We start from the raw sequence: 24769 nt of genomic DNA on the forward strand, positions 1-24769 counted from the left end.
GTCAGGAGAAAGGGCTCGTCTCCAAAGGCTCAGAGGGAAGAAGCTCACCCCGGGCACCTGTCGGGGAAGGAGCCTCCCTGCTGTTGTGTGGTAGCTTCCTCGCTACATCCTTAGAGGGTCCCAGCCAGAGCCCATCCTGCCCTGAGCAAAGAAGCCTTACAGACTTGGTCCAGCACAAGGGCCTCAGGAACCCAATCCTTCACCCCAAATGAGATTGGAGAAGAGCCCAGCCTGGCCATGTCACCAGCCCCCGGCAGCCCTTCCTCACAATCAGGGCCTGCAGGCTCCTCAGAGGCCCGAGCGGGCGGCTGTGCAGGAGGGTCTGGGAGGACCAGCTGAGCACGAGGCTTGGCTGCTGGGAGAGGATGTCAGACCCGAAGCAGAGGACCAGCCCGTGCACCTCCCCCACAGGACAGCCCCTTGCAGTCCCCGGCATGTCTGCCCAGCCCCTGAGCAAGGATGGGCTTCTTCAACCCTGGCACTCCTGGAGACCTCGGGGGGACTGGTCCTCTTGACCCTGGGCCCTGACCAGCACCAGGCACCTTGCACTCTTCCACCAGCTTCTCTGCACCAGCCCTGCTCTCTTGCTGCTTCTGCACTCAGGTCCTCCTCCTGTCCCACCCCTGGCCTTCCTAACCCAGGGCCCCAGGTGCCAGAGGAGACCCCCCTGCAGCCCTGTGCCGTGCTGTGATGCCGCCATGTGCCTCCTGAAGGGGACATCTCTCCCAGCTGCTGCCTGCAGCCGGGACCTGTCCCCTCCCCGTTCCTAGGTCACAGGGCTAGTTCACTCTGCTCCAAGAAGGGGCCAGGAGGACACTTTGTGACTGACCGGGGGCGGGGCAGGAGAGTTAGCTGGGAGCGTCCTGGACAGGAAGCTTGGCAGGTCCCCTGGCGTCAGGTGGTGCAGAAGGGCTCGGGCTGGTCACTCTCAGAGCGTGGGACGATGGGAACTTTGTCTTCTGGGTGCCAGCCATGGACGTGAGCTCTAACCACAGGATTTTACAGGAGCTGAAGAGAGTGACTAAGAAGAGACCCTGCTCGCTCCACGCAGTAGGAAGGACCCCAGCTGTGTCCACACTCCTATGCACACCCCCCCAGGACACATACATAGACAGTCACCCCTGGGCAGCCTCACCTATATGTGCCCCTCGTACACTCCATGCTCTGCTCACACACATGCACACAATCCCTGGATCCTAGGAGGCAGCAGGGTTTGTTTTGCGAGCGGGTAGGATTATGTGGAATTCATCTTTGGTGCCCACTGGTCCCAGCTCCCCTCTCACATGGAGCCTCCTCCTTCCCTCTGGCTCCAGAGCTCCCACAGACACGTGTCCTCAGAGAGAAAGGCAATTCTACCCGTGGAGGCTTAGTCAAAAGAGGCCAGAGTCAGAAGGCCTCCCCTCAAGCTCCTCCCTGATGAGCATCTCGGCCGGTTCCTTCCCTTAGTGTTTAAGCAGGATAACAGCCGCCTCAGTCCTGCCTCACTGGCCTCCTGAGGAGCCAGAGATCAGGGCAGTAGACACATCTTAGACTCGAGTGCCACCCGTGGGCCAGGCATGGTTGGGACACTGGGATCTGCTCCCCGATGATGCCTATTGAAACCGTTTCTTCAATTGTGCAGAGAAAGGTCTGTCCAGGGCCAGGACAGAGGGGAAAGTGGGTGGCATGGGGGACACTCTGGCTGAGGCCTTGGCATCCCAGCCTCAGGTGAGCAAGGAGGTCTGAGTCTTGACAGGGCTTTGCAGGAGTGAACATGTGGCCCATGGCCCAACTTCCAAGGCTGGGAGCTTCTTCCCAGAGGGGAAGCATCAATAGCAGGAAGGATGTGTCTCCAGATGGTCAATCCCCAGGGTAACGTAACGACAACCCCAAGTCCCAGGGCCAGAAGTCCCCTCTCTTGCCCCTCCCCCCAGTGTCCAGTGCCCTCCCTTCCACACCTGTCTAGTTCCTGGATTGGAGTGCACTAATGGCCTTAGACTTGACCCCTAGAGGTGTACGTGCCCCCAGCCATCAGGCAGCTGCTGCAGGGACTACTGGGGAAGGAGTGCTAATTCCCCATGCGGCCCCAGCCTGAGTCCCTCTGCAAAAGTCCTCCTTTTCCCCTTCGTACCTCACCCTGCCTCAGGGCCTGATTCAGGCACCATCTCTTCCCAGAAGCCGCCCTCTGAGGCCACTCTGCCACCTTCCCCAGCAAAAATCCACATGCCCAGTGCACCAGATGACTGTGACACAGACACTGATGATGGCAGGAGTGCCACACAGACTTGTTTCAGGAGGGGCAGAAGATACACCCATGAAACCATAGTCCATACACCTTGACCTCACCAGTGGTTACCAGGGATTAAAAATTCATTGTCTTGGGACTTCCCCGGTGGTGCGGTGCTTAAGATCCGCCTGCCAATGCAGGGGACATGGGTTTGAGCCCTGGTCCGGGAGGATGCCACATGCCACGGAGCAACTAACCCCATGCACCACAACTACAGAGCCTGTGCTCTAGAGCCCACGAGCCACAGCTCCTGAGCCTGTGTGCCTAGAGCTCATGCTCTGCAACAAGAAAAGCCACTGCAATGAGAAGCCCGCGCACCGTGACGAAGCGTAGCCCCCGCTCCCCGCAACTAGAGAAAGCCCGCGCGCAGCAACAGACTCAATGCAGCCAAAAATAAATAAATAAAAATAAATAAATTTATAAAAAGAAAAAATTCATTGTCTTGTGTATTTTTGGTTTAAGCAATTTCTCCTTATGTCTGTTATATTCCAAAAACATACACACAAAGTTAAACAAAGAAACAGATCTCAGTGAAGGGGTAGGCCTGAAAGCCATCCATCTATCACGTGAAGTGGGTGAGTGCCTGCTCATAACCGCCAATCCCAAGGCACAACTTCTGCAGCAAACACTGTGTAAATTTTAGAAAGATGAACAATTATGGGAGATACAGGGAGAGTCTATAAGCAAGTAGGTGTTCACCATGTTTGTTGAATGAATGCGTGGGCTTTGGAACACATGCATAGTAAGCATTTATAGACACACGTGTTTACATGGCACTGCCCTCGAGGTGACTGTCTACGCAGGTGCCTATTCCCATCTAATCCACAAGCCTGCGGAAGACAAGGGAACACAGCTACTCTACAACCCAGCTTGGAGACGGCAGCACCCAGGGAGAGGCCACAGCCTGGGCTGGCTGGGGCCCTACTCTCAGCAGATTACTTCCCAGAGCCAGGGCCCAGCGGCTTCAGGTGGAGGTGGATGCCATTCTTGGAGCGCAGGGTATCTGGATGGGTGGCCTTGAGGGGTCCAGGGCAAACTCAAAACAGAGCAAGCAGAGGGCTGTGACCACATTCATCTTGTTCATGGCAAACTGCTGTGCGAGGCAGTTCCCGCGATGAGCAGCACAAAATGACATCAGGCGACGGGGTGTCCAGAGTGATGGAAACCAGTGCTCTAAGTGACCAGCAGAAATCAGTAACTCTTTTTGGATGAATAACTGGCTGATTGACTGATTGACCTGGGCTTAAGAAACAGATCCTGGGAGTATGGTGAGGGTCCCAGACCAGGTAGGTTCACATTGTGGGTTGTGGCTTAGGGGGTCTCTCTTGGAACGACTCACCCACCCCACCTGCCAAGGACAAGACTATGCTAATGGTAGGAGGAAGGTCCCTGGAACTTCCCCTGCATCAGGGTCACCGCACACCCAGCATGGTCCCCCTCATCCCAGAGTTCCCCCAAAGGATGCCTCCCCAACGACATCCTCCATCCTCACCTCCCTGGTCCAGAGGACCAGGGATGTTAGGCTCTCCTTACCTGGGCCCAGCAGAGAAGAGAATGAAGGCAAAAATCCAACCACATTCTCAGGGGAAAAGGGCAGGGGGTCGAAGACCTGAGGGGACAGGCCTTGCTTAAATACCTGCCAGGTCCTAGGGCAGGCTGACCCCATCGCCACCCACCCCATCTGACCTCTGGGCCCTGGGATGTCATACCTCAAGGTCGAGCCACACTGCACTATTCCTCTGGTGGGCATAGATGTGCAGAGAAATCAGGCTACCTGTGGGCAGAGCAGAGGCCTGGTGACCAGCTGGTCCTGAGGCAGCCAGGCCCACCTCCTCACAGGGCCAGAATCCCCTAGTGTCCCCCTAACTGGGTACCAGCCCCTCCCTGAGCACTGCCAGTGACAGAGAGTCCGTGACCACCCTCAACACACCAAAGTGCTTTTGATCATCGTCACACCTACTTCCTGTCGCCCCCTCACTGAGCACAGCACTTGCCACAGGCATTTGTGGAAAGGAAAAGGAAAAAAGGACTGAAGCACCCCGCCACGAGGCAGGACAGGCAAGCACTATCACACACTTTCTGCTTTCCATTAACTGACTCTCAAGGGAAGAACTCGTCCATGATATTATGCTACCAGCAGTAACAGCTACCATTCACTGGTGCTTACTATGTGTCAGATCCAGCATTAAACACTCCTTACAAAGCTACCACACACGGTTATACAGGTTGTACATTGCACAGCATCATACCCTAAGTGAATGATGCCTCCTGAAGTTGTTCAGGGCCCAACCTGCAGGGTGGTACATGACAGCCCTGACGAGTATTGTCTCTTCACTCCTGACAACAACCCAGTAAGGCAGGGACCCTTCTCATCGCCAGTTACAGAAGAGAGAGCAGAGGCTTAGAGGTAGAGGGATTTACCCCTACCTTATGGAGCTAGGACTTGGACGCAGGCCACACACAAAGCCTGGGCGCTTCCCCACTGGTGCGAGGGCACAGAGAGCACCCGCAAGGACTGCGGTTCCACCCCGAATCCACCCCATCCCACCTGCAGGTAGAGAGCGCGCATCCACAAAGTGACGGGCTTGCTCAGCTGGCGGTACACCCGGCGCACGGCGGGGTAGAGGCGGAAGCTCGCCTTGAGGCACGTGGTCGGGTAGGTCATCTTCCTCAGATCATCGCTGCCAGCAACACAGCCAGGCCTTTCCGGGCTGCGAGCAACACGGTCCTGCGGGAAGGCGGGCCCAGCCCCAGCTCCTCCCTTCACCACCATCACACACCCGAGAGTCAGAGGGACACGAGTGCTCCAAGTGTCCAGGCCAGGCTGGACATAGGCTGGCCACTCGGACCCAGGGGTCTAGCTCCACTTTTCTCCATCCCTCCCTCACCTGCACTGCTAGCAAGGGAAAGCACAGGACCCTACGGGTGTATGTGCTCCTGGCCATCAAAGACAAGGTCACTCCTGTGTCTCTCAGGACCCCACAGAAACCCCACAAGGGACAGCTCTTTAGGTTCTGCTTGGTTTCCCTGGGGAGCTGGAATGGAGAGGAACAGGGACTGATATACACTGGTCAAATGAAGCAAGAAATGCATAAACGGTGACAAGCTCAGAGGGGGGTGAGTAATTTTCTATATATAGGAATAGATTGCCACTAGGAAGCTCAGACCCAAATGTGGTCCAACTACAACTACTGTGCAACACCTTATTACAGAGTCCCAGCTCTAGGGTTTATTCCCCCTGATCCTCATTGTTCATGTGTGTTCTACATTTCATTGAATAGGTGTCCTTTAAGTTGCTTCAAGTTTGAAATGCAATGAAATGAAAATTAAATGTTTCAACTCCCTGCCCCCAGGCTGTGTTCACATTGTTCCCCGACCTGGAGGGCCCAGCTCTCCCCCTTTGCCTATCTGAGTTTCACGCCTCCTTAGGAAGCCAACTAAGGCCCACCCCTTTTGATTCCTCTGCTCTCAACACGGGGCCACTCAGTCTTACCCCATTCTGTGGTTTTCTCTAGCTTTTTGGTTCTGTGAGTCTGTCTTTCTGAAAACTCCCCGAGGGCAGTATCTTGGCTCCTCCCCCTCCTCACCCACACCCCGGGGAGCGCCTGGCACACGGCCGGACACCCTGGGAGGTTTCCAGCGTCCGACCAATAAAACCACACATCCGTCACCCGGATCCTGGAGTTCTCAGTCAGTCTCCCTCAGTGAATCTAAAGTGTCTCCCCTCGACTGACCATTTTCGGAGCCCCTGCTGTGTGCCTAGCCCTGTGAGAAAGAGAGAAAGGTGACAGGACTCAAAGCCCTGAGGGGAGGAAGGGAGAGGGGGCGGAGGGCACAGATGGGAGAGGGGCCCGTGGGAGATTGCCAAAGCTCATTCTGCACGAGAGGTCAGCGTCAACCAGTGTCGTGTCAGTGAGCTCAAGCTTGAACCAAGAAACGGAAAACAGTTGCAAGTTTTTAAGTGATGGAGTTTGGGAAACAGCCTTTTCTCCTCATCAGAGGAGTCTAGAGGCTGCACACGGCCCTCCAAAGGCAGGTGGGAGGGAATCCGCTCCCCCGGCTACCCCAGCTGTGTGCATCCTGTTTCCAAACCTTTCTCTCCCCGTGCTCCCTGCTCTGTCCAGGAACCCAGAAGGGTACTCAGCTTCTGCCAGCAGAGGGAGCCGGAACACAGGTCAGCCTCCTGCTGCCCACCTTCTCTCCACGACTCCCATCTGAAAAGGGTCCGTTGTGAGAGAAAGGGCTCAGGACTGTGTCCACGCATAGCTCCCCCCAAAAGCCACAGCACTGAAGGGGAAAAGGACAAGGGCTACCGGCCGTCACCTGGTTTCCAGGGTGGCCCTGTAAGCACAGCTCTTCCGTGGGACCGGGAAGCAGGACAGACGAGGCTCACCCACAGCCTCACTCACCCCTGGATGGAGTCCCGGTCCCCAAGAATCTCTCGCACCTCCTCCCGACAACGATGCTGGCGCTCGGGGTACAGGGCCATGCAGTAGAGAAACCAGGACATGCCACTGGTGGTGGTGTCATGGCCTTCAGACATGAACGTGTCCACCTCGGCCCAGAGGTCTGCATCTGACAGCTCGATCCCATCTTCATCCTGGGTCAGAAAGGCACAATGCGACCGCCCAAGGCATCTGAGGTAGGTTCCAACAAGACCTCATAACAGTAGCTGTCAAATGAAGGTCTGGGGGAGGGAGGGAAAACTCCTTTTCAGACTGGGGGTGAGGACCTTCCCCTAGATTCCTATCTGTTCTCCCAAGCACAGCTTGGATGCCTCCTACTCCAGGAAGCCTTCTTTGACCCCTCTGGCCAAGTGACCTGTGACTTCACCAGCCCTGTCATCTTGGCTCACTTGACACACAGAATACCACCCGGAGGAGGAAGAGGTCTGTCAATGTCCACCTCCTGTCTCCTGCACTAGACTGTGAGCGTCTGGAGGCCAAGGCCAGGGCTTTCTCAGCATCTCCGTCCCTAGCACGGACACTAAGCCAGGGTAGGGCTCAGTGAGTTTGTGGAGTGAGTGAATAAAGGACCAACTGAATGAGTGAATGAATGAATAAGTAATGTATAAAGCCTAAGCTTGTAAGATTCGAGGGTGCTAAGATTCTTCAGAGTCTTAGAAGTCCGGAATTGGACTTCAGGCATGTGACCCAGCGTCCCTGCCACTACATCTCTCCCCAGTGCCACGGCCAGCCACAGCCAGCCCCTTCCCACCTCTGAGCCTTTGCTGATATGTATCATGGGACAAGAAGCAGGTCGTAGGTGCTGGGGAAAGAGGAAGAAAATGCTTAGCCCCTGCTGCTGTCCAGTGAGCCCTGTCCCAGGAGGACAGTCTGAAGACCCGTGTGGGACAAGTTATCAGGTCGGGGCGGGCGACTGTGCACTCACCCGGGCCCCCAGGAGAACGTCCAGGAAGTCCAGGTGCCTCCAGCTCTGGATCTTCTCCCACTCTTTCTTGTCCTGCAGGGCTGCCTTCCGTTCCCTGATGACCTGGTCTGGGCCGGGAGCACAGGGTGTCACTGCCTGGGGACCCGCCCTCTACCTGAAGGGGGAACGGATGTCCTGCAGTGGGACGGGTCCCCCAGGGGCTGGGAGGAGCTAGACTAGACCCTGGGCTTCCTGTGGGTGGGCCGTGCAGGAAGGTCCCACCTGTGTTGTCGTGGGCCACCTGGCAGGCCTGCAGGAAGTGGCGGCCCTGCGGGGTGAGCCAGTAGATGGAGTCCTTGTGGTACTGGAAGGACTTGAAGCGCTGCTGCATCAGCAGCGAGAGATCGCTGACCGCCAGGCAGTAGCTCCTGTCCCTGCACAGCGGAGGGAGGGAGGGATGCTCAGACACTGACCCCCAGCAGAGCCCCCGAGCGGCTCCATTCCACAATCCAGCCCCAGCCGCTGTGCTCTCTGCCCGTCCTCTCCCTGCCATTAGCCTCCCACCAAAGCAATGGGAAAGGCCTGGCTCCACCTGAGCTCAGCTCCGTAGGGCAGGACCCTATCTCCTCTCAGACCAGGGCCCAGGAATCCTGCCACCTCGCCCCACCAAGCCAGCTTGGGTGGAGACTGTGGTCAGCCCTGAGGGCCCCCTGACCTGTGGCCCAGGCCGCTCTTTCCTCTGCCAAAGGTGCACTTCGTGAGCGAGTCCAGCGCCATGTGGCCCACATTGCAGAAGATGTCAAAGCTCTTATGCTCACGAGACTTTTCCTCCCACTTGTCCTAGAACCCAGAGCTGGAAGGTGATGAGGGAGAGAGGCCAGCCAGGCTGCGTGCCCGACACCTGCCCTCCAGAACCCTCTGCTGTCCTCCCCCTACACACCCCCGGTCCCTGGCCTGGCCTCCATCCTGCTGTTATGGGGGTGGTGGAGGGAAGAAGCCTCAGGCTCAGAGGGCAGAACCAGGAGGCAGCCTCGCCCAGCACACACAGACACTTCTTCCCAGCCAGGCAGCTGTGTGTAAGGGGAGAGGAGGGCCGAGGGGTGGTGAGCTCCCCAGCACAGCCTGTGTGTAAGTCAGGCCTGCAGTGATGCTGGGGAGGAGCCTCCTGCAAAGGGAAAGACCAGCCTGGGAAACGTCTGGGGATTATCCAGCCCTGAGACTCTGAGCTGGACCCCTGATGCCGGCAGCCATTTTGTTTTATTTTATTTTATTTTATTTTATTTTTTAAATTTAATTTTATTTTATTTTATTATTTTAGTTTTTAAATTTTACTTATGTTTTAGGCCACGCCATGCGGCATGCGGGATCTTAGTTCCCCGACCAGGGATCAAACCCGTGCCCCCTGCATTGGGAGCACGGAGTCATCACCACTGGCCCGCCAGGGACGTCCCCCGGCATCCATTCTAGAGGTGAGTTGCACTTGACGTTATTTCAGGCAGTTGTGCTAGGCCGAGAATGCGGAGACACTTTTTAGATATGGAAGGTCTTCCTAATACTCTCAAGTACAGGCAGCCCTCAAATCTGCTACAGTAGGAGCTTTACTGGGGTCTCACAGAGGCCCTTTGATCTGGGAAGAGGGAGGACTGGGTCTCCTGGTGGAGACAAGGGCCGGGGCTGCCTGGCCACTTGGCGCCTCAGCACCTGGTCAGCACCCGGCCCGCAGCAGGTGTCAGGCAGGGCAAGGCTCGCACAGCTACTGCACACAGAAGCGGGCCTCGGGGCCTCAGCAATTCTCCTCGCTGCCCTCCCCCAGGGAAAACTGGCCCTGCAGCACAGCCTCCAGGAGCCTGGCACGGGGAGATCACAGCATGGCATGTGTGAACTCTGTGAACACGGCCAGGTAGGGCTTCAGCAGGTCATAAGGGAAGCCAGGTGTGAGCAGCTTATGATGCTGAAACCACTTGGGCCCCTGGAGGACCAGCAAGCCTTTCCCTGGGGAAGGGGTGGGAGAGGGCGGGCCGGTCAGGTCACACAATCCTGCCACACCCTTGGCAGCCCTGGGGCCAAGCACAGCCAACTCACCCAACCCCACCCCCGTCCTCCCTGCCCAGCCTCGCATCTCAACCCAGCTCTGCCTTCCAGCCACCCAGCCTCGCAGCCTCTGGTGACACCAGCCTGGGTCCTGCCACCACTCCTTTCCTCAGGCCCTGGCCCCAGCCAGCGCCACCAATAAAATCTCCTGGATCACCTCTAGTGCCACCTCTTCCAGGAAGCTGTTCCTCACAGGGACGCATTGTCCAGAGCCTTTGCACTGCCTCTCTAGGAAAGAGACACTCTGGCAGGAGAAGGTGCCTGAGACCCACCTCCCTGGCAGCCTGGCGCTCTCCTGCTTCCTCCTGCATTTCCTACTGAGCAGCTGAGCTTAGCATAGGTAGTTGGGGGCCGGGTGGTCCAGTGGATGGAATAACTACCAGAGTGGGCACTGGGCAGGGAGGTCCGGACAGGGAAGGCGCCTGCTCACCCAGCACCAAGGGCAGGAAAGGCAGGTGCCCACTCACCAATCCACTGGAGGAAGAAGTCAAACACATCTGGGGCCTTAGGGTCTGCAGGACAAGAGAAGCTTGGGTCAGGCGGGGACTGGGGATTTCCAGAGGATGCTTGGTGATAAATAGGGTGGGGACCTCAGCTGCCTAGACTTAGGGTACAAGCCCAGGACCCCTCCCCACATGGTTCCTTTGCTCTCAGGAAGCTCCACCTTCTCCCAGGAGCCCTCACCTCCTCGACTGTACACAGCTTTGGTGTAGTCAGGGTCATAGATGTTCAGGAACGGAACAGTTCAAGGAACTGTCCCAACCAGACTGGGTGGGCGTAGGGACACCACCTTGTCCAGACTTCCCATCTGCCAGATCTGAAAGGGCAACAGAAGGCCAGGCCACTCGGGAACCCAGCGTCACCAGCCAGGCCAGCGGGGAAGAGAGGAAGCTGCCCAGGAAGGCCCAGGGAGCTCCCACTCACTCCTCCTGCACCCCCTCTCTTAGCCAGTCCTACACATCTTTGGGCTCAGTCCCGTCTCCAGCCCCATACCACTGCTCTAAGTCCAAGCTACCCTCTTATTGCCCCTGGGTGAGCTCGGCCAACCTACTTCCATCTGGTGCCTGTCACCAACCCCCTATCTCCACTGCAGCCAGAAGGAGATTTCTTTTCAGCATCAAAGTTTTTCATTAGAAAGAGAATTCCAGTTTGTTGTTCAATACAGAAACCACCTCGATTCCACCCCTGTTAAGTTATGCAACACATTTTTCACTGAGGACCTGCTATGTGCAGAGCCCTGTCTCAGCGGAATGAGAGAAACATGATCCCGCCCTTTCATTCTATGGGGGAAAGACTGATAATAAACAAGTAAACAACGAAGTAAAATGATTGCAGGAAGTAGCGGGTACTAAGAAGGAAATAAACACAGCGCTGGGAGAGAGACTAACAAGGAGGCCCTGCTTAGGTAGGGTGACCCAGGACGGGCTCTTGTTGGAGAGGACATTCAAGGTCAAACCGGAAGGATGATAAGGAGCTGACCGTGTGAAGAGTAAGGGAACAGCATTCCAGGTAGAGGGAACAGCAAGCACAGTCTGGAGTAGGAAAAAGTATGGTGTCTCCCAGGAGCTGCCACTAGGGGGACAGTGGCCTGTAATGTGGTTGGAGAGATCGTCCAGAGGGTGGTGTGTGCTCTTTGGAGATTTTTCTAGCCACATCTACTCACCTAAAGGTGTTTTATGTAAATGGGGTATATGACAAATACTTTTCCAAAACCTGCCTTTTTTAATTTAACATATTTTGTCCTTCTTTCCAAACTAGTGCATTTAACTGTCTCTCCGTATTTTTAACAACTGCCTAGTATTCCACTGCAGGGATGTACCATTATATATTTTTCCATTTTTGCCTGTGTGGAGGGAGCCTTTTAGAGATATACTTAAAACCCTTCAGTGGTACTTCCCTGGTGGCGCAATGGTTAAGAATCTGCCTGCCCATGGACATATATACACTACCAAATGTAAAATAGATAGCTAGTGGGAAGCAGCCACATAGCACAGGGAGATCAGCTCCGTGCTTTGTGACCACCCAGAGGGGTGGGATAGGGAGGGTGGGACGGAGGGAGATGCAAGAGTGAAGAGATATGGGGATATAGGTATATGTATAACTGATTCACTTTGTTATAAAGCAGAAACTAACACACCATTGTAAAGCAATTATACTCCAATAAAGATGTTAAAAAAAAAAAAAGAATCTACCTGCCAATGCAGGGGACACGGATTTGAGCCCTGGCCCGGGAAGATTCCACATGCCGTGGAGCAACTAAGCCCAGGCGCCACAACTACTGCGTCTGCACTGTAGAGCCCGTGAGACACAACTACTGAGCCCACATGCCACAACTACTGAAGCCCACGTGCCTAGAGCCCATGCTCCGCAACAAGAGAAGCCACCGCAATGAGAAGCCCATGCACCGCAACAAAGAGTAGGCCCCGCTCGCTGCAACTAGAGAAAGCCCGCACATAGCAATGAGGACCCAACACAGCCAAAAATAAAAAAATAAAAGAAAACATTGGCCAGAGATAGTCAGTCCCATGAGGAACGAGCCCAAAGTCTCACTCAATCTGGGGAGTCAAATAAAGGCCACCACCAGCACTTCCTGTGTGATAAACAGCATTGCAGATTTCTTTTTGTTTTTCCCAGAAGGTCCTAGCCTGCCTGCTCTGGCTAATGTCCAGAATCACTGCTCCTTTCCACATTCTTTCTCTTGACATAGGGAATGGAAGGGGACAGATGTGTATTGAGTATCTCCTATATGTCAGGTGCTATGTGAGTGAATTCATAGATTGTTTCATGTACCTAATACAGAGCAGACAATTACTCTCATTTTACAGATGAGAAAACTGAGGCTCAGAGATGTGAACTGACTTGCCCATTGCTTGTAGGTTAGTAGTGTTCTAATTCAGGTTAGAGGGCCACATTCTCTTCCGCATATTGAAGCCTGCCAGGGTTGCTGTGTTCAGCTGTATAAACTGTGCACTGCACAATCCTAGGGTGTGCCTTTCATGATGAGGTCTGTGCAAGTGCTGGCCCAGCTTTTCCTCCCTGTAAAGTTCCCTTTCACAGTCCTCACCCACTCGATTAATCCATATTCTATCTTCCAGGAAACAACCTTGAAGAAGGACACAGGACATCTGAAAATTTAGCCCCAGGAATCCTTGTCTAGCCCAAGCCACTTCTCCCAAGGTCCCTGGGCCTGGACTTGGCTACTTTGGTCTCCAGCCACCCATTTGTGGCTTCTCTGGGATTCCTCTCCTTCCAGGTGTCCTGTAGAGTCCAGGGGAATGTCCCCATAGAGCACTTCCCTCTCTGCCTCTGAACTCATTATCCTGAGTTCAACCCACGAGTGTTGTAAGAATTTCATTGCCCTTGTGCACACAATGTGCAAAAGGTTACAAGTGATCAACATAATCTCTGCCCATCAGTAAAAGGGAAACTTCCTTCTGGTGTCCCTAACCCCTTCCTGTTTCCTTCCTTTTTGGTGTCCCTGGAAGTACCCCCTTCCCCCTGTGTCTCTCTTATTTTTCCATCTGCCCTCCTGGGTTTTCCTTGCCAACTTTCTGATCACCACGGCTGTGCCCCTTCTCTCCATCCCTCTCAGGTCCAGGGAGCCCAACTGACAGGGGACAAGGAGAGGCTTAAGTCACAAAGCAGCCTGACTCACAGGATCTCAGGGTTGGAAGGAACCCTTGGCTGATCGGTTTCATCGAGCCTCATTCTCCTTCTCCTCAGCCATGAGTGTGTCCCCTGCCTGCAGCATCCCCACCCAGGACAGGAGACCCTGACCTGAGGCTGACACGTTCCCAGCCTGAGCTAGCCCTGCCTGCCCATGCCCAGCTTTCTCCTCCATGCCCTTGATCGCCCCAGGAACCTAGCAGGAGTGAGGATAGCTCTCAGCACCTGGCCCCACTAGTGGAGCTGCAGCTCCGTCAAAAGGACTGGGGCATCCTCTCTCTAGGGGCATATGGCTGCCTGAGTAGCTTCTCTGGGTTACACAACTGGATGTCTCAGACCCATCCTCAGATGCCCCAAGCTGGGACGTCTACAGGGCTCTGAGGTCTAGGCCAGCTTGTCTTTCTCCAGAAGGAAGGAAGCAGGAAAAGAGCAAGTCATGGAGATAATTCACTGACCCTGGCTCCACAGCCGCATGGCCCTCATCCTCACATTTGCACTCCTTGTAGACCTCGCCAAGAATAAACAACGGAAGGGAATGGGAAGAGCAAGCATAGGCCCCACTCTCCTCTGGTCCCCAGAACCGGAGGGAGTTTTGCTCGGAGGAGTAGGTCTGAAAGAGACCTCAACATTGCCAAACCTCACCCAATCTCTATAGGTGAGAACAGGACATCCCAAAGACAAAGAGAACTGTTCCACATGAGTCAGGCCAACTGGGATCCTGACTGAGGCCCTTTCTGCTGCCCCTCCTGTTAGTAAGCCTGCCCAAGCCATCAGCTGGTTGAGCTGAAGCTCAGTGGGCAAGTGTTCAAGAAACAAGATACCTGCTAAGCCAATCTGCTGCAGCCACAGCTCTCCCTCCCTCAGGGAACAAATAAATCTGCCCACACAATGGGGATAGCAGTTCATAAAAACAAACTGATAGGGAGGGAAGGGGGTAAGCTATCTTCTTCCTCAGCATGTCGGGGCTTCCTTGAGGCAGGTCATGCTGATCTCCAATTCCCAGGACACGGAGTTGCCTGACCCAACTCCTTTACCCTGTGGGAATCCCCGCCCCAAGAGCTCGAACATCTCTAGTGACAAGAAACTTACTACTTTTCAAAATGGCCTAATCATCTTTGGACTGTCTTAATACAGCCACTATGGAGAACAGTATGGAGGTTCCTTAAAAAATTAAAAATAGAACTACCATAGGACCCAGCAATCCCACTACTGGGCATATACCCTGAGAAAACCATAATTCAAAAGGACACCAACATGTAACCCAGTGTTCACTGCAGCACTATTTACAATAGCCAGGACATGGAAACAACCTAAACATCCAATGACAGATGAATGGATAAAAAAGATGTGGTACATATATACAATGGAATATTACTCAGCCATAAAAAGGAATGAAATTGGGTCATTTGTAGAGATGTGGATGGACCTAGAGTCAGTCATACAGAGTGAAGTAAGCCAGAAAGAGAAAAACAAATATTATGTGTTAACACATATATGTGGAATCTAGAAAAATGGTACAGATGAACTTATTTGCAGGGCAGGAATAGAGACGTAGATGTAGAGAACGGACACGTGGACACGGGGTGGGGGGGAAGAGGAGGGTGGGACGAATTGGGAGATTAGGTTTGACATAAATATGCTGCCATGTGTAAAACAGATAGCTAGTGGGAACCTGCTGTATAGCACAGGGAGCTCAGCTCAGTGCTCTGTGACGACCTAGATGGGTGGGATTGGGGGCGTGGGGGTAGGAGGGAGGTCCAAGAGGGAGGAGATATAAATACACATAGCTGATTCACTTCATTGTACAGCAGAAACTAACACAACATTGTAAAGCAATTATACTCCAATTTAAAAAAAAAAGACAGTCACCGAACTGAAAGCAGCCTGCCTGTGACCTTCCCCATGGGTCTCCGGTCTGCTCTCTGGGGCCACATAGGCTCTCACTGCCCATTGGGAGTTGGGGGTCAGATCCTCCCGGGTCCGATTTCCTCCAGGATGGACATCTCTAGGTGCCCTTGGGTGCTCTCCTCTCAGTCTCCCCCACCCCGTGGGCACTGCCTCCACACACACCAGATTGGTTAGCACTCGGTGTGTGCATGAGCCCCAGACAGTGTCAAGGACAGCAAATCAGTGTAATCAAAGCGAAAGCGTTAGGAGTGCCTGCCAAGAAGAACCAACAAAAACTGAGATGAGGCAGCATCTCTGAAATAACCATAAAAATCAGTGGGAAAAAAATGGACTCAGTTTACACAAGCTCTTTGGAGATTCAACTATGAGGTTGAGCAGAGAACCATGGCGAGCCTGGAGGAAGGGGATCCGTGAATAATGTCCCAAGAAGCAGAGAAATGATTTCCCCCCAACTCTAGTGACAAATAGGTGACTTCATCCTCCATCTTCCCTCTCAGAGACAAGTGTACCACTACACACGTGTATGAGAACATATGTTAACGCACAACACACAGAAGCAACCCCTGGCTCAACAGAAGGAGCCCTAGAAACTTTGGGTGAGATTGACATGGGCCACCACGACTCTTCTAGCCGCCATATATTGGCTGGGAAATATGGTGGGCCTTGCCCAATGTCACACAACTTTCAAGTCCAAGTTTTTCAGTTCCAAAGCCTGTGTATGCTCTGCCCCCAACACCTCCCTGTCTTCAGCACCGAAGATGAACTCCAGCACCAGGAATAACCAGATTGGAGGGGAGTACAGGGAAGTATCCAAACACCCAGGAAGACAGAAGGGCAGGGGCTCAAGAAGCGCCCAAGAGCCCAGGGGGATGCAGAGATCAGTCCTCACTCTGTGTGAGTGGCTTTACTGCCCTGAGTTGGGTCCCCCAGGGATTCATTCACACATTCAACAAATGGGCATGGAGCACCCACTCTCAATGCCAGGCATGGTGCTTGTTCCTGGGGACACAGCGTGAACAGGACAAAGCCGTGCCCTCCCCAAACTTACATTCCAAGTGGGGAGAAAGGAAATAAACAAGAATCAAATACATCAGTCATACAATTTCAGGTAGTGATAACTCGAGGAAGAAAAATAAAGCAGAATAAGGGGCAGGGCTGCTACTATAGACAGGAGGTTGGGAGGATCAGGGAAGCCCGCTCTCTTTTTTTTTTTTTTTTTTTTTTGCTGTTTATACAATGAATTTTATTTTTTATTTTATTTTTTTAACATCTTTATTGGAGTATAATTGCTTTACAATGGTGTGTTAGTTTCTGCTTTATAACAAAGTGAATCAGCTATACATATACATATGTCCCTATATCTCCTCCCTCTTGCGTCTCCCTCCCACCTTCCCTATCCCACCCCTCTAGGTGGTCACAAAGCACCGAGCTGATCTCCCTGTGCTATGCAGCTGCTTCCAACTAGCTATTTATTTTACATTTGGTAGTATATATAGGGAAGCCCTCTCTTAGGTGACATTTGAGCAGAGATTGGCAGAAACACCTTCTAGAAAACCCCATACCATTAGCCACTATCTGCTCCTCAAAAAATTCTGTTTCCTCAACTGTACCCTCCACCCCTCTGCACCCGGCAAATCAGTCTTGCTCTACTTCACAGAGAAAATAGAAGCTATCAGACAAGAGATCCCTTAAAGTCAGCCACCAGACCTGAAGAACGACCTGCCTCCTCCCAGCCTCCCCACCTTCCCTCCTGTTCCAGTAGAGGAGGCGTCCAGGGCTTGTCCAAGGCCAATCCCTTTAGAGTCCAACCCTCCCGTCAGGCACCTCACCCATCAATTAGCACCTCTCTCTCCTAACACAGACCCCAGCCTCTCTACCAGCTCCTTCCGATCTGCACTTAAAACATGCCCAAGTCTCTCACACTTCAAACACCAAACAAAACCTCCTTTGGTTCTGCTTCCTCCTCTAGCTAACACCCCATTGCCCTCCTCCCTCCACAACCTAACTTTTCAAAAGAGCTGCTTCCCTGTTACCACTTGCTCCTGCCTCGGCCCCCACCTCTCCAACTCTGCTGGGACACGGTCAACTCCTCCCTCTTTCTGGAGCTCTCTCCTGGATGTCCTCCCACCTCTCCTAATGCCCCCTCTCAGCAGCTCCTCACCTGTCATTTGTTAATCAAAGACTGAGTCTCCCCCAAATGCAGCCCCTGGTCTCCTCCCACGCTGCACCTTCTTCCTGCAGGCTCTCACCTACTCCCAGGGCTTCCTTTGCCATCTACCTGACACTGGTTCCTAAATGGACTGCTCGTCCCAGCTTACCTTTCTCTGAGCTCCAGAAACATGACCAACCACCCGCTGGACATCTCTGCGTGACTTCCTCCAGGCCCCTCAAACCCAGCATTTCTGAACGTGAACACAGCATGCTTGCCCCCCAAATCTGCCCCTCCTCCCCTACCTGGGAACGGAAACACCATCCATGCTGATACCAGCCAGAAACATGAAATGACGGTTTCCCCAAGATTTATACTAATACTAAGGGGGATGCCCTGTGGAAGCTGCCCCTCTCCCCTGCAGATCCACCAAGTGACTTTTACATTGGAATCAGCAAACGGGAACTAAAGAGAGCCGAATGTAGCAGTTCCCAGGGGCGTGGGTCCTGCCATGAAACACTCCAAATCCAGAATCCAAGGCTCCCGTGCCCAGACACTGACAGGTGCTGCCAGGCCCAGAGCCTCCTCTTCCTGGCTCTCAGATCCCCACATTTTTACCCCTAGACATAAAAATTGATTCCTCCAGGTTACAACCCAGTCTTGACGCTCAAGGGGTACTTTTCTCTCTTTAAGTGACTTTGCCAAATTCTGCTCTGATCCAGTTATGTTGATGTCACAGTCTAACAAAGCTCCCAGAGCAATCCTATGCCCCCCTTTTCCTAGTGCATGAAGCGGGGCCTCACTGATACCCTCACATGTGGCTACGATGGAGGCCTTAATACCTCCACTCCCACACACACCCACGACACCAAGACAACCTGCTCTGCCTCTCACTTCCCTCCATCTCACTGGCTCACTCCATCAGCATCTGCCTAGATCGTTGCCTCAGCCTCCACCCTGCTCTCCCTGCCTCCGATTTAGTCTCTGCCAATCTAGTCTTCACCCCAAAGTCAAAGTGATCTTTCTACCACACAAATCTGAGCTTGTCACTCCCTTGCGTGAATCCCATCCCTGGTTCCCTGTTGTGCTCAGGATAAAGTAAAGCCTTTGACCTTGCCTACGAGGTCCCATGTGATCTGCCCCTCCTACTTCTGCTTTACCCTCTCCACTCTGCCCTCCCTCTCACCCCTCCAGAAGCGCAGAGCTACTAACACAGGCACATACTAGACCTTGAGAAACAAATATCTGTTGAACAAATTAATTTCTTAAACACCCAACACTCTTTCCAGTCTCTCCCTTTGCACAGGTATCATCTTCCTCCCTTCCTTCTGCACTTCCGCAGGCTGCTACATCCAGATCTTCTAGAACTCACCTCAGCAACGCTTCCCTGGGCCCAAGGATCTGGAACACTGTGCTATCTGTCTCTACCAGACAGGGTTCCTCTAGGGCCCGCTCTAGTCTTATTTCTTCCTCCTCTGGCCTCAACATAGGGCCAGACCCAGAGTAATTGATCAGACAACTGTTCACTGCACAGTCCTAGGGTGTGCCCCTCCACTTGTCTTCTCCATCACTGTCTCCTCTATCGGTACCCCGCCCTACTCTCTGGCTTTCACTGTCTGTTCATCCAGTGATGCCTACTCTGGGAAGGCTCTGTGCTGGACCCTGAGGGGACAGGGAAGAATCAGACTGGGTCTCCATCCTCCAGGGGTCATGGTCAAGTGGGAAAGATGAACAAGTAAACAGAAGAGGACAACCCTATGGGACAAGTGCTGAGATACCAAGCCGGGGGCTGATGCAAAATGCTGGTGAGGCAGCCCATCAGCCTGGGGGCAAGGAAGGCTCTGGTGTCTGTTTTCCCCCCTAGACAGTAAGCTCCTTGAGAGCAGAGCCTGGGTCTGATTCATCTCCCGGACCCATCCTGTCCTTTTCTGGGTGTCTCCAGGATGCAGGTAGATTACTAGGCCATCCTGAGAGGGTAGTTATTTGTACGGGCAAGAATAAGCCTGGGCAGTCCTCACCCAGCGGTAAAGCTCACCACTAGTGTCAATCATGGAGGAAAGGCAATTCTCTAGATTGCTTGTAGGAAAAGTGTACTCAGGAGGTAGTAGAAGTCATTATTCCTCTCTCTGAGCCTTAATCTCTGGCAGCTATACCTGAGTTCCCAACCCTGGCTGCAGATCAAAACACTTGGGGGTGTTTTTTAATTCAGACTCCTACTTCCAATATGTTAATTAGGGTCTTCAGAGCTTGGGGGCCAAGGAATCTGCTTCTCACAGTTGATTCCAATGCAGCTGTCCCTTGCCCTGTGTTCAGAAAACTCTGGTCTACATCCCCATGAAGGTAGGAAACTAAGAGCTGTTCCTGACAATGTGTGCTAAAGTGGTCCCCACTGCCCTGAGATAACTGGGAAGGACAAGTCAGAATCTGATCCCAGGAAGATGCCTGGCTCCCGACCCAGTTCATAGGCATGGCAGGGAGGACACCACCTCTGGGGTCACCAACTGTTTAAATGGTCCGGAGGTCTGCCAGGTGAGACCACTCGTCCCTGCCTTCACTTCCATTTTCTGCCCTAAAAAAAGGAATCTTTATACTGCACAGAATAAAGAGAACACTGATTAAGCTCTAAACAAGATTGCCTAGTTGTATCAGACTATCCAGGGGTATTTTCCCCATGTTATCCCCGAGTCCTTAGCAGAGCTCTGTCTGAACCTTGGGCCTCAGAATGATGGGACAGAATGATGGCCCGCTTGGGTCCCAGCTTTTAAGTGCCCCCATCCCCCACCCCCACCTGATGCCAGCTTGGAATACAAGAGTGAGGGGGAGACCCAGTGGGAAAGATGAATGGGAACCACGGCTCCAAGGACCCCATTCCTCTGCCCAAGCATAGGGCCTCCCTCCATGGCCCCCAGGGGGTTAGGCCAGATTCCCTGAAGGTAAGGAGGCTGTTTTCTTCCTCCATCCTCCTCCTGGTCACTTATGTCGAGGGCATGCCCAAAGAGCCAGTGGGTGGGAGGCCCTGGGAAGCTGTCCATAGCCCTGGCCAGCATCTGCCTCCCCAGCAGCAGACGAATGAGCTTGAGGAAGCCTAAGACCAAGATCAGTCCAAAAGCCCACAGGCTCAGCTGGGAGAGGCTCGGGGAGAGCAAAATAGGCACCATGGCTTGAGTCACAGCCACCCAGGTTCCCACCTGCCTCCTGATGCCCTCAAGTTCCCTTATACCGTGAACCCAGGCACCCTGCCAGCTCCCACTCCAACCATGCCCTGCTGTCGGCAGCAGCCCAGGCTAGTCTGAGCTCCACAGGGCAGAGACAACAGCCCTCAAATTCACAGACAACAGAGGAGACAGCCTGGCAGATTTCTACCAAAACTCAACTGAAGAAAAACTAGATGGTGGGCTTCAAAGAAATGAGGCAATGGGTTTCCCTATTTAGTTCCTTAGAGGAGCAACCGGAAGGCAATTCTTGGTGTAATCATCAGCATAATAATGACTACCTTTTCATACAAGCTACCTTGGATGTTTCAGGCACTCTCTACACACTATCTCATTTAACCCCAACAAGGCGGTCATAGGTACTCACTCTTTAAACTCATTTTCCAGATAATGAAACTGAGGCTCAACTTGCCTGTGCTTTCTTGAAAGAGAGCTTCCACTGTCCCCTTCAACATGGACCACTGGGAGAGCTTGCATTTATGCCAGCCTCATGATGCTTAAGTCTTTTTTTGTGAGGCACCTTCAGGGGCAAGATTCTAGCCCCAGAAGGGAGAGCTTGGGTCAGAAAAACGCCAACTCCACTCCCAAGATCATAGTACAAACTTGAACTTGGGAACATTATTTTCAGGGTGATGAGGAGAGATCATCAAGGTCAGTGACCCCTGGACTGATGGAGTGAGGCACTTGGTCCCAGAGAGGGGCAGGGAATTGTCCAAAGGCTCATAGCAAGGCAGCAGCAGCTCTTACTTCCCCAAGTCAGGGCTCATGAAGGAATTACAAGTCAGGTTATCTTGGGCAGAGCTCCATAAGAGGGAACAAGAAACAATCTGATTATGGTGAAGGGCGTGGCTTGGAGGAGAAGAAAACATCAGGGGTATTGTGAAGCCGAAACCACAAGGAGGAGCATGCTGGGAAACCGGAATGTCAAGTGTTAACATGGAGCCTTGGACAGAGGAGAAAGTGGACTGAACTTTGTGTTCTGTGCTCCAAGCCACAGAGTGGGTGAGGAGAAAGGGTGGTTGGAGGTGTGTCCCAGGAAGATCTCCCCCTCCGTGTGTGTGCAGTGGCTCTGAGCTGGTCTGGCATGGAAGGGGCCTGGAGCCCGGGTGGGCAATCAGGACGAGGAAATCAGAGGGAGGACCAGCAGGGTGGATGTTGATTACGGCCTTAGAGGTGCTGCATACCTTCTCCTGCTAGGAGCACGACCCAGCACTCATGGTCTATTTGTCACACACCCTGCTGTCCACTCCCTGGCTGAAATCTGGCAGCCACCCACACTTCTAGAGCCAAAGAGAGGTCACCATGTTGCCAGAATCAGAGACTGGACAGCAGTCAATTCCCAAGCCCTGCTCCTACCAGCTACCCCTCGGGCTACCTTGGCAGTGTGATTCTTGGGAGACAAAATGTGCCTCCGTGGAGCTCCCACTGGCTCTGTCCTCAAGGGCCCAGTAGAAAATGTCAACTGTAAAGAAAAGCTTGGAGATTACCCCCTAGCCAATAGTATGTGTGTTAAGGGCATGGAGACATTGAGCCTCTGCCTTTATCCAAATGTTTTCCAATAGCTCTTCTCCTCCAGAAAGCCTTCCTCCACACCCTTCCTCCACTTCAGAAACACAAATGAGAGGCAGTCTTCTTACTGAGTCTGCAGCTCTTCTTGGATCTGTTCACTTTTTCCCTTGCAGTAGTTGTCTTGTTTTATCAAGAATGCTTGTCTTAGCCTCAGATCTACCCATTCTGCTGCAAGCCAGAGACTGAGCTAGTCTTTTCCCTCGTTTGCATGGCTGAGCAGAGGCAGACAAGACCCAGGCACTCAGTGAACCCATGCTCAGGTGGATGAGTGAAAGGATGGATACCCTGCAGGGTTCTGCAGGCACCGAGTTTTGCTGGAGTTAGGAGAATATTGGCAACGTGCACCCACCTCACTGCCCCACTCTCACCCACAGCTCTGTAAATCTTCAAGGGAGGCTCTGTATCAGGGTTCTCTCCTCTTCCCCAGCACCCAGCATACGGTAGGCACTTAATAAATAATTGTTTGTTGAATGGACTTTGAAGGGATTGGCTATTATTGTAGGGGATGTGGGGAAGAGAAAGGGGGAAAAGGTTGATTGACCAAAGGCAAAATATATTGGAAATGCCATACAGGTGCCCCTCTGGACAGTGAATTTGGCCCCTCTTGTGGCTGGGTCCCAGTGGCCGCTGCCTAGTGGGGAGCCCAGAGCTCACCCCATCCTCAGCCTGACACTTACCTCCGTTTCCCGGGGATGTCAGGCAAATAGAGTGAGTGGTAAGTGTGAATTCGTGATAGGGGAGAGGAGGGATCAGATTACGTTCATGGGAAGAAAAGTTGTCTCTAGAACCATAGTTCTCCATCTTGGCTGCACACTGGAATCACCGAGTAAGTTTCAGAAATATCTGATGTCCTCGACGCATCTCTTCCTCTGAGCTCGCCCACCTCTGTCTCCTGTTCACATGGCCCTCTTCATGGGGTGGTGGTAGGGTTCCTGAGAGCATGGCAATGCTCTGTGCACGTTGCCGGTTTTCACTGCTACTCACTTTGGACTACAGTCAGTGCCCAAAGTGAGTTGGGGGAGGCAGGGGAGATGGCTCGTCACCCTGGCATCCAGGGCTTCCTGATCTTTGTCAGCCCCGCTCCTTCCACCTGGGCTGTATTGGCTCACGGGCCATCCCAACCTGCTTTGGCTGAGTACCTTGGTCCTGAAAGTGTGAGAAGTAGGGGAGGGAAGTATGGAGCGTGTAGATGGGGAGGGCAGGAGGAATGTGAAGGGGCTAGGCTGGACTGAAGTTGGTTATTCTGCAGGCTCTGACCAAAGAGAGGAGGGGCCTTCTTCCAAGGTGTTCTGATCCACCCTAAGGATGGCTTTGCCACAGGGACATCTAAGGATGCAGCATAATGGAGGAGGACTTGTCTTAGAATCCCTGATCTTCCAAGGACGCCAGACCCCAGCCCTTCCACCTGGGATGGTGTGGTACTTTAGGTTCTGGGTAAAACAGCGAGCTGTGTAACACTCTGAAAGAAATGAGTAAGAGACGCATCCCTGGGAAGTATGGGGATAGTCTTGGCAAATGGGAGGAGAAAAAGAGGTGAGGGAGCAGAACAGATAAAACCCAGCAGACCTAAGTTACATACAGCAAGTGAACAAAGATCTGTCAGTGCCTGAGAAGATAAACATCAAAGAGGAGATCTGTGTACATGAGAAGAGGAGCCAGCACTGGTGCCAATTTTCTCCTATCAGTCATCAAACTGATTAATTCATTCACCAACATGTATGTATTGAGCTCCTACTATGTGCCAGATATTTCACTGGGTACTTGAAATAAAATGATAAACAAGACAGACAAGGAGCTCACATTCTAACATTGTTCTGCCCCCCCCCCCAAAAAAGGACTTCTCCCAGTATTCCCAGGAGCCTGGGTCCAGAACTCAGGCACTCCCCTGCCTGCCAGGTGACCCTGTTCCTGGGAAGATCACTTCTGTGTAAGCCCAGTAGACTGAAGACCCTTGGGTAAGAGTCAGGAAATGTGGGTTCTGGTTTCAATTCTGTGATTCACTGGGTGACCTCAGATGAAACCCTGCTGCCCTTGGTGCCTCCATTTGTCCCCTGTCAGTGAATCAGATGGTGTCTGGGGGTTCACGGGGCTTTGGTGAGGATCCTGAGATCATGGCAATGCTCTGTGCTCTCCAGGGGGCACATGATGGTACCTCTGCTCCAGCAGCATTTATGCCCCATCTCACTGCCTCTCTGCCCGCCTTTGTGCTCTGACCGTTTCTACAGCAGCCAGTTGCACACAGGTGTAGCCTGTTGGCACCTCACCTCTCTCATATCTCTCAGTTTTCTGCCCTAGGACATCCCTGCAGCTGCCAACTGGGACACCCGGAGGGGTGTGCCCAGCCACGCCAGCACAGGTGCACACACCTGGTTGGACCAGACAGCTGACACCTCTGAGGCAACATTGACTGTCGGCGAAGGGGAATTCCCCCCCTACCCATCTTGAGTTCTTGTGGCTAGACTAATAATAAAATTGATGCAAGACTGATTAACAAGAGAAAAAGAAACAAATATGATTCGTGCGTGCATACAGAGGTCT

The 24769-nt window shown here is 53.1% G+C and overlaps 1 protein-coding gene across 1 annotated transcript; it reads right to left on the reverse strand.

Moving 5' to 3' along the window:
* Nucleotides 1-1591: 1591 nt before the first annotated feature.
* LOC309640257 (cytochrome P450 4B1-like) lies at nt 1592-23862 on the reverse strand. Its single transcript, XM_082418762.1, is given in 18 exon segments — nt 1592-3264; nt 3267-3439; nt 3800-3875; nt 3976-4040; nt 4815-4844; nt 4847-5123; nt 5997-6031; nt 6359-6480; nt 6676-6866; nt 7658-7764; nt 7919-8070; nt 8352-8476; nt 9239-9263; nt 9502-9628; nt 10195-10239; nt 10412-10469; nt 10472-10680; nt 20425-23862. Coding segments are annotated over 18 exon segments (2064 nt in total). The 5' UTR covers nt 20609-23862; the 3' UTR covers nt 1592-3201.
* Between the last annotated feature and the right edge of the window lie 907 nt (nt 23863-24769).

This window comes from Balaenoptera physalus (assembly GCF_965194825.1).
Source record: "Balaenoptera physalus genome assembly, chromosome: 1".
Taxonomy (NCBI): domain Eukaryota; kingdom Metazoa; phylum Chordata; class Mammalia; order Artiodactyla; family Balaenopteridae; genus Balaenoptera; species Balaenoptera physalus.